The sequence below is a fragment of the Gekko japonicus genome, unplaced genomic scaffold, assembly GCF_001447785.1.
Source record: "Gekko japonicus isolate JY-2015 unplaced genomic scaffold, Gekko_japonicus_V1.1 scaffold856, whole genome shotgun sequence".
In the NCBI taxonomy this organism is placed as follows: domain Eukaryota; kingdom Metazoa; phylum Chordata; class Lepidosauria; order Squamata; family Gekkonidae; genus Gekko; species Gekko japonicus.
The window spans coordinates 314,719-327,860 of record NW_015175998.1 but is presented as its reverse complement, the minus strand read 5'-3'; the positions used below and the strand labels follow the sequence as shown (position 1 = coordinate 327,860).

General features: G+C 55.9%; 1 protein-coding gene across 1 annotated transcript in view; it reads left to right on the top strand.

Moving 5' to 3' along the window:
- The first annotated feature begins 1,014 nt into the window (after positions 1-1,014).
- Positions 1,015-13,142, top strand: part of ADRBK2 (adrenergic, beta, receptor kinase 2) — an 84,357-nt gene continuing 72,229 nt past the window's right edge. The window contains exon 1 of the mRNA XM_015426417.1: positions 1,015-1,127. Within this exon, the coding sequence (XP_015281903.1) occupies positions 1,015-1,127 (113 nt within the window). The remainder of the gene's footprint in view (positions 1,128-13,142) is intronic.

The window sequence follows — 13,142 nt, the reverse complement described above, 5'->3', positions numbered from 1 at the left end:
TCGGACAGCGCTGGCTCTTCGGCTTGGAAACGGAGATGAGCACCGCACCCCTAGAGGAACTCGACTGGCTTTCGAGCGAGGGAGACCTTTACCTTTATAGGGGGTGGTGGTGGTTCCTTCTTTTTTTGGAAAGGCTGTTTTAGAAGCGAGGCAAAGTCCAGATTTCCGACCGTTCTCCGGCAAGCCCCTTTGATGAGAGAGCAGGAGGAGCTCTTCGACCCGGTGACACTTTGGGAGAGTCGCACCCACCGGAAACCCTATATGGAAACGGTGGGCTTCTGACCCCCCACCCCCCGGCAGGGAAACGGTTGGGCCCGGGAGGTGTGCTTGGACCCCGTGGGGGGGGGGGCGTTTATCTTCCTCCTCCAACCTGGCAAAACAAATTTTTATGGCACGTATAAACATTCTCGCTCCACAGTTAAACTCCTGCAGAACACTTGAGATAGACTCCTCTTAATAAAATTTTAGCGTCTTTGTCTATGGAAGGGGAAACGTCATTTGTGAGATGGGCTCCTTGTTTCAGTAGGCTTCTGATTACGAGACTCAAAACATCTTCCTCCACTAAGCACGACTCCAGTAGGGAGCAAAGCGCCTCGGTGCACCTGCATTCTGCAGCAGAGGACAGAGTCAGCGCTGAGAGGCGAGACCATTCCCAGTGTGACCCTCGTCTCAGGCTGCGTTAGAAGGGAGACGCGTGCTGGACAAATGCTCCCCGGCTGACACAGTTGAGGACAATAGCCCCGCTGTGATGGCGCACCCCTCGGCTGTGTGAGTTTTCAGCTGAACCACAAGCTCCACTGCCAGGCTTGCCAGGCGCCTGGCTTGAGGCGGCAAAATCTCGGCAATTTTGGCTGCTGCCTGCCGATGCTCAGCTGGTCGGCAACAGGAAACAGGTCAGCCAAACCGGGGGGGGGGGGCGCCGGGGGGGGGGGGGGCCGGGGGGGGGGGGGGGGGGGGTCTCCTGGGTCATCCTCTCGAGGCGGGCCGCCCCGGGGGGGCCCCCGCTGGGTCAAGATGGCCGACCTGGAGGCGGTCCTGGCCGACGTGAGTTACCTGATGGCCATGGAGAAGAGCAAGAGCTCACCTGCCGCCCGCGCCAGCAAGAAGATCGTCCTGCCCGAGCCCAGGTGAGCCCCGCGGGGGGGTCCCCAAGGAAGGGGGCTGGGAGAGCCGCCCCCCCACCCACTGGAAGCCTCTCTCTGCCATCTGGTAACAGTCCCCCCCCCAAAAAAAATCCTGGAGCTGGGGCTTCTTCCTCCTGTCTGTTCCCACTGGGATGCTCGCACCCCCCCACGAAAGTCTCCCTCCTGGTCTTGGACACCCCCCCCTGCTCCGCACAACTTGCTGGACAATCCTAGCTGGGTGCAAAACAGTGCCCCCCTCCCCTCCCCTCCCCCCATGTGTTTTTGCTGGACTCCTTTGTGGTGGTGGTGGGGAGCGTCTGCCTCCCAGACCAGTGACTTCCTAATGAAATCATATTGGTGGCAGTTGCCGTATGTGTGTCCGTCCTGTGCCCGCCCTTGGGCTGCCCCCTTTGCTGCCTGCCCTTGAATTGTTCCCAGGGGCTGGCAACACCATATCCCCATTTGGACCCCCCAAATGTCAGCCTCTCTCTACTGTGCCATGTTTGTGTGTCCAGGATGACTCATGGGTCTCCTTGGCCTCTCTCTTGGGTGAGGCTTTCCCAAGCTCCTGCTCTCCCCCACCCCCTCGCAACCCTTCTTGCCACATCTTTTTAAATTCCTTGCCTCAGATTTCTATCTGACTCCCCCCCCACTTTCCCTGCCACCAGGATACCCTCCTACTCTTCTCTTGGGGGCACAAAACAGCCCACCTTACCCAGCCGCACCCCCTTGCCTCTCTTGCTTTCTGGGCTGGAGAGAACCAGGAATCAAATGCTCCCTTGAGCCTTGCAAGCTCTGGCTGACCCCCAGTGCACCATATCTTTCACCTTGCTGGTGTGAACACGCCAAGATGTGTTTACTGTGTGAGGCTGGAGGGAGAATTCTCCATTTTGCATTCATCGCTGCTCCTCTTCTGCAATGGACCGTCCACACAGGAATTTTCTGCGTCTTTCCCTCCACTGGCAATGTTTCCACTGCATTTTTCTCCTGCTGAGGCACCGCAGGGCTTTAGAAAACAACGACAGCATCAGTGCAGGGGGCTTGCTGTAGTGCTCCAGCGATGGCCACTTTTAATTTTTAAAAAAGACCCCAGAAAGCCCTCTGGTGGTGTGTGTGTGTGTGGGGGGGGTAAGAGCATGGCAGCTGTGTTTATGGGTCTTTTGAAAATGTGCCCCGTGCTTGAGTGGGCTTGGATTGGGAGAAGATTGTCATAAACCAGGCCTGAGAGGGACCATGCCGTGGGGCGGGGAAACCTGGCCGGTCTGGTAGCAGACCACCGTGCTCCAGCCTGTAAGCAAAGGCAAAGAAGATCCGGGTGGACGCTGCAGAAGGAATCTCCAGCAGCACTTTGGGTGCAGAACCCTTCCTTTCTTGGGTGTTCATGTCCCCTGGGGGCCCTGCGTGCGGCACATGCCCTTGGGAGGCCTAGCGAGAAACTTGGCTGATGGAGTGCTTCCGTTCCCAGGCCCTGTGCATGGTGGAAGCGGTCTTGTGGGGAGAATATTCCCGCTCCCCTGGAAAACAGAGCATCTGAAGGTGCCGGACTTAAGCATGATGCTGCCCAGGCTTCGTGTGCCTTATTTCAGCTGGGCTGCTATTTGTGCAAAGCAGCTCTGCGCACTTTGCATGGCAGAAATGTGTAGCCCAAATGGGTGTTGCACTGGTATGTTGGTGAAGCACACGTGTGCCTGTGTTCTGCATTGGGTGGTCGCAGCCCAGTTTAAACAAGAGGTGGTGTGAGTGCAGAATCCCTTGCAGAAGTGGTTTTGCCTCGCCAGCAATCGTGTTTAACACTTCTGAGGGCTGTGTGGCAGTGTGGGCTCTGGCTCACAAAGTAACGCTGTCTGTCTTGAAAGTGTCACCGGGCTCTTTTGCTGCTTGGGCTACAGCAGACGAATGCGGCTCCCACTGTGGGATGCTGATTGTCTTCTGGGAGTCCTTTGGGATACTCGGGGCTCTGGGAGGTCCCAGCCGGTCTTTAGGCTACTTTCCCAGAGCGTCCCTGCCCTGCCGTGCTGTGCCTTCCTTGGAGACTCCCTGGCCTCCAGTGGCCTGCCTCTTGCCTTCCCTGGGGACAGATTTTGTGCTCCTAGTGCTTGTCGCCACACAGAGCTGGGAGTGTCGACCCAATCGCTGATGGAGCCCCAGACAGGGAAGTGAACAACCCCCCACCCCTCCCCATGTGTCTCTTGTACCGGTTGCAGCTTCCCCTTCCCCCTTCAGCAGAACAGTGTTTTGGAGATAGGGGCAGGGAGGAACCGGCTTCCTCTCCCTTCCCCCAAACCCAGCTGCTTGTTTTCCGAGGGCAGAATATTTTTCCTGCCAACCTCCATGAGGTCAGTATTTCTACTGCCGCCTGCAGAAGTCGCGTTCAGGTGACTCTGTTGCACGTGGATGGGTTGGTGCTCCAGGTGAGGCCGTCAGCCACACTGCCAGGGGTGGGTGCCACGGGGAGCTGTGAGAAACCACGTGTGCTCGAGGGGGAAGTAGGCACTGAGTCAACAGGGGCGGGCTACAAGGATCTCTCTCCCCCCCCACCATGCGCTGACATGCCTGTGTTGATGCTCAGATCCAGAGTCCCAAAGGGCTTCAGGTATGTGGGTGCCGAGGCCCTGAGGGGAGGCCAGGCGCTTGTAATCAGATTACAGGTAATTATCTCTTGTCCTGGGAGATGGCCCAGGAGGGCTCAGGTGTTCTAAATCCTTCAGAGTCAGTCTTAAGAAATGGGGGCGTGGGGGGGGGGGAGGATTCAAAATGCAACAGAGAGGCACTGGCACTGTCTTGAGAGAGCTCTGCCTGTTGCTTAAAAAGCAAGCAAGCTTTTGCTTCATACAAAAATCCTCCTCTCAGCCAAGGGGAAAGCAAAGCCTGCTCCACCAAAGAATTCTCCCGCACATGCCACATTTTGGTGGTCGCGCAGGAGAGTTATGCCTGCGGGAATTCATGCGTTACATTCCGTGCGGCTTCCTGATGGTGCAGGGCCTTCCTTATGACACTGGAGCATATGCTGCGGTCTGGCGTGCAGGCAGTGGCGAGGACCCGGCAGGCCCGTGGGGCCGGAGACTGGGCCAGGAATGGGAGGGCGGCCTGTCTCCTTCGCTCTCACGGATGCTGACCTGGTACAGCGGCGGTTAGCTAGAGGATCTTGCAGCTGGCTGCTGGCGCTTGGCTTCTGGCAGGTGGTTGACCTGGGGGCAGGGGCCGCTCACCTTTGCATCGGGGCAGTTGCCCTGGGAGGTGAGGCGCACATGCTTTTGCGCATGTGAGATCCCGGGTTCAGTCCCCAGAGCAGAGCTTGACCCGATGGAGACCTGAGAAGGTGGCTACTGGTCAGCCCTGGTTGGGTGGGAGGGGCCAGTGGTCTAGTCCCAGGTTCTAGTCCCTGCTCAGGCGTGAAGTCCCCTTGGTGACGGTGGGCCAGTCGGTCTGCCTCTGCCTAGCCTACCTCTCAGGATTGTTGTGAGGATACACTAGGATAACGAAGGCCGTATTCCCGTGGACGCCACCCTGACCTTTGTGGACGAATCTCCAGGTTTAAAAACCGAAGGGCGGAATAGGTATGAACGCGAGAACCCGTGGCTCTCGACCGCTGACACCCTCAGAACCTGGTTGGTCTCTCGGGTGCTCCTGGACTCTGATCCAGAAAGAAGCGGTTGATTTGTGATCAGGCCTCCAGCTTTGCCCTGGCCTAGGGGGCTTGCTGTTGGCACACTGGCCGATTCCCCATTCTCCGACTGGGTGGGGAATCTGAATCCCGCTCCCCCGGACCAAGGCTGTGCGCTGGCTGTTTGGTGAGGGGCAGCAGCCCATCTTGTGAAATGAACTCTGTCCTTCACTGGGACTTGTGTGCAAATGAAGGGGCTGCAAAGGTGTCTGGAGCCGTCGCCCCCACGCCTGGTGGCCACACAACGTCTTCCTCCGACTTTCTCTCTCGCAATGGAATACTGCAGACAGTGCTCCGGTGCTGCCTCCTTGCGGTGTGTGATCTGGCCGAAGCGCCACCCCAGATGTGAGGCCTCCTCCTTGACCTTCTGGAGTCCAGGCCAAGTGGGGGGGTTCAGAAATCGCAGGCCCGGAAGCCAGGAGGAGGCCATGGCAAGTTCAGGGGCAGACGTCAGTGCTGCCTTCCTCCTGTCGCCGTTGAACGGAAATCTACACTCAGAGCGGTGCTTGAAGGGTCATCTTTCTTTCCGAATCAGTGCGTGATGTGGTTCCAGTGGGGAGTAGGCCCCGGCTTCCACTTCGCCCCCGGCTAGTTTTCCTCTGCCCTGGACCTGGGCACCTGCGGCCAATGTTCCCTCTAAGCTGTGGAGAGTCTTGTGAGCACAAATTCTACTTTGTGAGCTCCGGGCATGAAAGTTGTGAGCGAGCCATTTGGCTGCTGCACAAATTAGTGTGCTTTGAGGCCCTCCTTCCTGAGCGAAGGCAAAAATCTGTGAGCTGGAGGCTAAAAAACTATGAGCTGGCTCACACCGACTCAGCGTAGAGGGAACACTGCTAGGCTGGTCTCATCAGATGTCGGAAGCCGAGCAGGGTCAGTCCTGGTTTGTACTTGGATGGGAGACCACCAAGGAAGTCCAGGGTTGCTACGCAGAGGCAGGCAAGGACAAAAACCCCTCTGAGCGTCTCTTGCCTTAGAAACCCTAGGAGGCATTGCCGTAAATTGGCTGTGACTTGGCAGCACTTTACAGACAGTCTTCCCCCTTGGGACCCGCTGGGCGTAAGGATGCAGGAGAGGGAGGTTTGCCGTGTCTCAGTGACATTTAAGCTCATGGCACTGCTGATCTTCGGCAGTCGAAGGCAGTTTTATTCAGGACCGCATTCAACTGATTTAGCTTTTATTATTATTGGCAGTCTCTCAGAACCCACAGCTTACAACAAAGTACACCCATTCAGGAACGGTTGTACGTTTATTGCAAAGCTATAGATGCAGTAACACAGGCACTGCAAAGAATGGCAGCAATCCATTGAGCATGATATAGGGCATTCGTATGCGCACACACACACCCCATGGCATGGGCCAATTAGCTACCCTCCCGCGCGCGGGACCAGCTAGGAAACCGTTAGGTGGCGAAAGCTGGGAAGCAGTAGTCTCTCACGGTACATAGGAGACTTCCAGACAATACAACTTCCAACAAAACATCCTCCTGCACATCTGTAGAGATAAGCGTTGTGGCACAGGCAGAACAGCAGAGATTGGAATGCAATAGCAATTACCAAGACACAGAATGAACTCCTCAACCCCCAGGGCAGCATAGCTGACACAGTCCTAGTTGGAGTCTTTTAACCGTGATTTTTGTGGGTTTTATAGTTCTAATTTTAATTGTGGATTCAGGTGGGGGCGGCCGTGTTGGTCTGAAGCAACAGAACGAAGTATGTGCCCAGTGGCACCTTTAAGACCAATAAAGTTTAATTCTGGGTGTAAGCTTTCGTGTGCGTGCATGAGTGCGCATGCACACGAAAGCTTATCCCCAGAATTAAACTTTGTTGGTCTTAAAGGTGCCACCGGACGCAAACTTTGTTTGTGTTTTTCATAATGTTTTATTTATACTGTAGGCCAGCTTGGGTTCTGCAAAGAGGGAAAGGCTGGCTAATAAATTTAAAATAATTAGATAAAATAAGCAACGGCTTATTTTATTCTGCTATGGTCAGGCCTCACTTGGAGTCCTGTGTCCAGTTTTGGGCACCACATTTTAGGAAGGATGTTGACAAGCTCGAGCGTGTCCAGAAGAGGGCAACCAGGATGGCGAGAGGGTTGGAATCCAAGTCTTACGAGGAAAGGCCGAAAGAGTTGGGTCTGTTTAGCCTGGGAAAGGAAGGCTTAGAGGGGACAGGATTGCAGTCTTCAAGTATCTGAAGGGCTGTCATATAGAAGATGGAGCAGATCTATTCTCTCTTGCTTCGGATTGCAAGACTAGATCTAATGGGTGGAAATTACAAGGGAGTCGTTACAGGCTAAATATCAGGAGAAACTTCCTAACTGTAAGAGTGGTTGAGTAGTGGAACAGTCTGCCTCAGGAGGTGGTGGATACTCCTTCGCTGGACGTTTTCAAGCTTTCGGGTATGCTGTAGGGCTTTCTTTCGGCTCTACTCCTGCAGAGTACAGGGGGTTGGACGAGATGACCTGCATGGTCCCTTCCAACTCTAACATTCTATGATAAGCAAGATTTGATAACCTTTCTAATGAAAGCGGGGGGGGGGGAGCGATGAAGAGTAGGGAATGGGCCACAGCATCCTTTTTTAATTCCACTGTCGTCGTTTCTGCCCCCCCCCTCCCAGACTTGGGGCACAGAACTGAGGCTGTGCGGCTGTGGTGCTTCTTCCCTTTTTGGCCTGAAATTCTCATTGAGAAAGGTAAACTGCAAAAGTGCCTATTTTTCACTTTGCGTCGCCTCTTGACAGCTTGATTCACCCATGGGGGGGGGGTGCTCCAGTTGCTGACCTTGTGTGCACGCTAGCTTTTTGTGCACGTCTGACTTCAAACCCACCCCCGTCCTCAGTTTGCCAACTGCAGCCCGATTATGCGCTTTCTGGCCCAGAGCACTTATGTTGGTTGGGAGGGGCCTTGCTGGTGTTTTTGCTCTGGAGGCAAATGGTCAGGCTGGAAAGGAATCCAGAACTGAGTTCTTAAGAGACAAGATTTCCATTAACTCCCCTCCTTCTCTTTTTACCGGCATTTCTGGGAAGTCGTTGCCAGCCGTGTTAATTCCCCCCCCCCCAATACTGAGTGGACTTTATGGGACTAATTAGCCGGAATGAGCGTCTAAGAAGACTTTCCCTCGGGACGCGTTAGCTGGAGGCAAAGGATTCTGCCGGTCTTTCTCATTCCGTTCCTTCAAGATCAGCTCCTTTCTGGGACGCCTCGTGAGTCGGTGTGGTCCAGAGGCTGAGCTCAGAGTCTGAGTGCAGGAGACCCGGGTTCAAATGGCGCCCTTGCTGTTCCGACGGTGGCGTGGACAGTAGCAGTTGTAGCGTGTGGAGTCATGTGCTGCTTGACCGGGGTGGGGCGCCACAGCACCATGTAAGAGGGCTACTGGTATAAGGGCATCAATGTGCTCTCGATGGCCAACACCTGGGCAAGCGGGTTAGTTGCAGATTGGCAGGGCTGGGCGGGGCCACGGCACCTCTGCTAGCCCTGCCTGGTGCCCCCAGGGCAGCTGTGCCTCCTGAGTCCTGGGGGGGGGCTGGGGGGGAGAGCAGGCCTCCAAGGCACGGAGGTCTGTGTGGGTGGGAGCCGGGCTCCGTTGAGCCAGAGGACAGCCCGTTGGTAGGGCAAGGCTGGGCCAGCCTTCGCCAGGGTAGGGAAGTCCGTGGGCACCTATAGTGTCCCGATCATGCAAGGTGATGGCATCGCTTTGCTCTGGTTAGACCTCACCTGGAGTATTGGGCTCAGTTTTGGGCACCGGAGTTTAAGAAGGATACGGACAAGCTGGAACGTCTCCAGAAGACGGCACTGAAGACATTACAGAGTCTGGGGTCTCAGCCCAGAGGCCTGTCTAACAGTCCCAACAAGTGACTTGCAGGCCCTCCCCCAATTCCCATGCACACGGTGCCTTATCCAGACTGCGACTGTGGAGCACACGGAGACAGGGGTCCAGACTCCCCTCCCAAGTGAGGGCCATTTTCCTTATCTGCCACGGTCCAAGTCAAAATCCGAAGAGTTTTCGGCTAAACATTAGGAAGAACTTCCTGTTAGAGTGGTTCCTCAGTGGAACAGGCTTAAGAACATAAGAGGTGCCAATGCTGGACCAGGCCAGTGGCCCATCCAGTCCAACACTCTGTGTCACACAGTGGCCAGAAATACCAGTGCCATCAGGAGGTCCAGCATTGGGGCCAGGACACTAGAAGCCCTCCCATTGTTGAACCCCCCAAGCACCCTTCCTTGGGAGGCGGTGGGCTCTCCTTCTTGGGAGGTTTTCAAGCAGAGGCTGGATGGCCCCACCTGACAGATTGTGTGAACTGAGGCAGGCCACGAGAAGGGAGGGCAGGAAGGGCTGCCTCAGCGCTTAGTTCTTGTGGCTCTTTCTTACACGCCCAGGGAAATGCTGGCGCCACTCTGGGGTCAGGAAGGGATCCCGGAGGTTCTTTGCCTTCCTCTGGGCACAGAGCAGGGGCCACTGGGAGAGTTGGGGGGAGGCAGTTGTGAATCTCCTGCCTTGTGCAGGGGGCTGGACTAGATGGCCCTGGAGGCTCCTTCCCACTCTGTGTTCCTGTGTTTCCCCCTCTTCTGCGGCCGAGATGCTGATGTTTCCCCTGGTAGGAAACTGGTGTGTGTGTGTGGGGGGGCCTGATGGGCCTCAGATGGGCCCATGTGGAGTGGAGCCCCATAGCCCGTTGGCCGAGCTGCCCCATCGATGCTGCTTTCCTGCGTCCCTGCAGGACTGGAGCACTGCGCTCGGTGGGCCTCTTTTGCTGGCCATGATGGGAAGTGGCTCGCGAGGGTCACCGCTGGCCTGGTTGCCTCGTGGCGAGTCCTCTTCGTGCAGCCGGGGCACTGAAGCAGACGCAGGGTGCCGGCTCTTCCTCCCCTGTGCGGTTTGTCTGGTACACACTGCTGTTAATTTTGGCACCCTCACTGTCGGAGCCTGCCCCTTCCCGCCCCTTCAAGGTCTGGAAGCCAAAGGGACAAAGCCCACCTACGTGGCCTGATGGAGGAAGGGGCCTTCTTTGTAACGAATGCCCTGCCCCTTGGGAGGTGCTGCGGCCGGTCTCCTGGTCCAGCCCCAGTGTGTCCCCCTCCCCTCCTTGCCTTTCCCGGCCTGTGGCAGAGTCATGTGCCAGAGCCCTGCTTCTCAGAGCCCTTCGGATGGGCGGGAGAGGGGGTTCGGTGTCCACTGGGCAAGAGTTTGGACCCCTGTGGATGGCTCAGGTGAGCTCTTCCACTCTCTGGCCTACGCAGCAGGGGCTGCCACAGGTGACAGACTGGTTGGAACGTTCTTGCATCGCCAGGCTGAGCCGCACGCAGCAGGGGAAGCCTCGGGAACAGCGCACAGAGCTCCTGGGTCTGGTCCTCTCTCTCTCCCCCAGGGACAGCAGCTCTTCATTGGGCAGATCACGGCTACTCGAGGTCTTCCAACGGGAGACGAATGGTGGGCTTGCCTGCCTGCTTGCCGTCCTCTCCATTAACAATAATGTAAGGAAATAGATGAGTAAATATAAATCATGTATGACTTAACATCACAGAAGGCTTTAAATATTTCTCAAATATACGACAGTATTCAATACAAGCCGTCTTTACGTTCATTTAGATGGAAGAGCACCTACGGAGTCAGGCTACACGTCTCCATCATGAACAAAGGAGAATAAGGCAGTCTTGAGACATTGCTGTACAATAAGACAGTTTGGAGGCATTATTGGCTGAGAAGTTCCTGTGGCTGTGCCTCTTTGGGAGCCCCTGTTGATGCGCAGTCCTGATGAAGGCATCGAAAACTCATTGAATAATCTAATCTGGAGGATGAGTCGACTGCATCTTATTTCTTATTGTTTGTCTCAAGTCCTAAGGACTGGATCCACTGGCTGATTACAACGTACTTTATACTGTTTATCTTGAGTCTTAAGAAGTGGATGTACTTGCTTTATGGACAATTGTGAAACAGGAATCTGTGAAGTCTTTCTTTTGGGAGTGTCCAGTAGTCAATCTTAGATATGGCTATAAATCACCAGCCTACTTCTTGTATTTCTTGTATTTCATGTATTGCATGCTGTTGTATATTTGAGAAATATTTGGAGCCTTATGTGACCTTACGTCCTCTCCATTAAAGCAAGAGCATTAATATGACCTGGCCATGATCCTCCCTGCTCTGGCAGTGACCTCCAGGTTAGATCACTGCAGTCTGTTCACTGCCCTTGAAAGCAGTTCAGAAACTTCCGTCCGTTGGTGCTGGGAGTCTGTTAGCTGCTGTGGGTCGCAGGTGGCAGCATGGAGCGCTGGTACATTGGCTGCCTCTTCACTTTCGGAGGCCATTTGGGGTGCTGGCTTTCAGCCGTGAAGCCCGAGACGGCTCCCCCGGAGGACTGCCTGTTTCCTCCAGGGGCCTTCTCTGGATATGTTTTGGCACCGAGCAAAGACTTCCTTCTTTCAAAGGGCTTTTTCACTTCTCTGTATCCCTGTTTGGTTGCTTTTCATCCGTTGCTTTGCAGTCTTATGCAAAGCACACACCGTTTGGTCTTATTGTTTTCCTGGCGCTGCTTGATTCTTACTACGGGGTCTACTTTAATAAAGAAACGCCAAGAAGAATGCCTGCCCTCCCTTTCCTTCCCCTCCTGGGTCACTGTGCGGGGCAGCACTGTTTATCTGTTTTATTTTATTTACTTCGGTTCCGCCTTTCTCCCTGCGAGACCCAAAGTGGCTTCCATCAATCTTCCGTCCTCCTCCAGTTTGGTGCCCGGCCTCTAATCTGGGAGAACCGGGTTTGATTCCCCACTCCTCCACTTGCACCTACTGGATGACCTTGGGCAAGCCATAGTTCTGGCACAGCTGTTCTCTCAAGAGCAGTCCTTGAAAGAGCTCTCTCAGCCCCACCTCCCTCCCAGGATGTCTGTTGTGGGGAGGGGAAGGGGAAGGAGATTGTAAGCCACTCTGAGACTCCGAGTGAAGGGCGGGGTATACATCCAATCCCCCTCCTTCTCCTCCTCCTTTAACCTCACAGCCGCCCTGCAAGGCAGGTTAGGCTGGGCACGTGTGACTGGCCTGAGGCCCCCCAGCTGGCTTCCAGGGCAGAGTGGGGATTCGAACCTGGGTCTCCCGGGCCCTAGTCCGACATTCTTAGCTCTCTCTGCACCATCTGCTTGGTCTGGCCCTACTTTATTGCAGCAGCCCCCATGTCAGAGATCGCCCCTTGGCACCGGTGGCAAATCCAGGGGACCCTGTGGCGTCCTTAGGCTCTGAGGGCCGTTCCTGCAGTGTCTGAGCCTTGCAGGCACGCGAAGCCCAGTGGGGTGTGTGGTTTCCTCCAGGTCTACGCAGATCTGTGGAGGAGCTGTTGTCCGTGGCATCTTTGGGCACTCGTGGCCTTGATTTCAGCTACCTGCATGCGTGGCTAATGTGACTGGTCACACAGTTGCACTGCTGGGCGTGGCTGTGGAGAGCGAGTTGTCATTACTGCGGCAAATGGAGTGACCGTCTGCACCCCCCCCCCCGCGGGGAGGAACTGCTCTGTGTGTGTGTGTGTGTCCCCCTCTCCTCTGGTTGCACCAACACGGTTAGCTGAATTCCAGCTTGCCTCAAATCTGCCCCCTTCTCGAGCTAGAGCTCTCCTGGGGGCTCCTGACTGGAAATCGGTCCGACCCCCCAGAGTCAGTTCCTTTAGTGGGAAGAAGGGAGGACCGCGGGGCATTTTGGACGCTGGCCTGCGGACCCGGCCTGTTCCGTGTGGGGCAAAGGAGCCATTTGTGATCCGTTACAGAGGTGAACGGAGGGGTCCCACCCAGTGAGCTGAGTTCCTGTGAGCTGGCTCACTGCTTTTTAGCCTCCGGCTCACACATTTCTGCCTTCGCTCAGGATGGAAGGAGGGCTCCAGAGCAGACTAACTGATGCAGCAGCCAAACCGCTCACTCACAACTTTCACGCCAGCAGCTCACAAGGTCGAATTTCTGCTCACAGGACTCCAGAGCTTAGAGGGAGCCTTGGTCCCTCCCCTCTCCGCCAGTGGCATTCGGGCGAGTGAAGAAAAGCCCTTCCCTGTAGCAGGTGGGGTGTGGGCATTGCTGGGTGCCATTTCCTGTCTGTATCTGCCAGGAGGACGCGGAAGGAGGGGGGGAGGCTACAGCGCCCTCCCTGCCCCTTGTGACCCCCGCCCAGTCCCGGCCTGGATTCTGTTCCGCGGACAGGCTAGGAAGGGTGGTGGGATTTCTCAGCATTTGTTGGTCTCCTGCCCGTCCCGCAAGGCGTTCAGGACGGTAAAGATGGCTCCCTTTCCCCTCGTGGCCCCGACAACAGCCCCGTGAGGGAGGCCAGGCTGCGAGAGAGTCCGCCTGTTGCTGATGGGAATCGGAATCCACCCTGGGGGGGCAACGGAG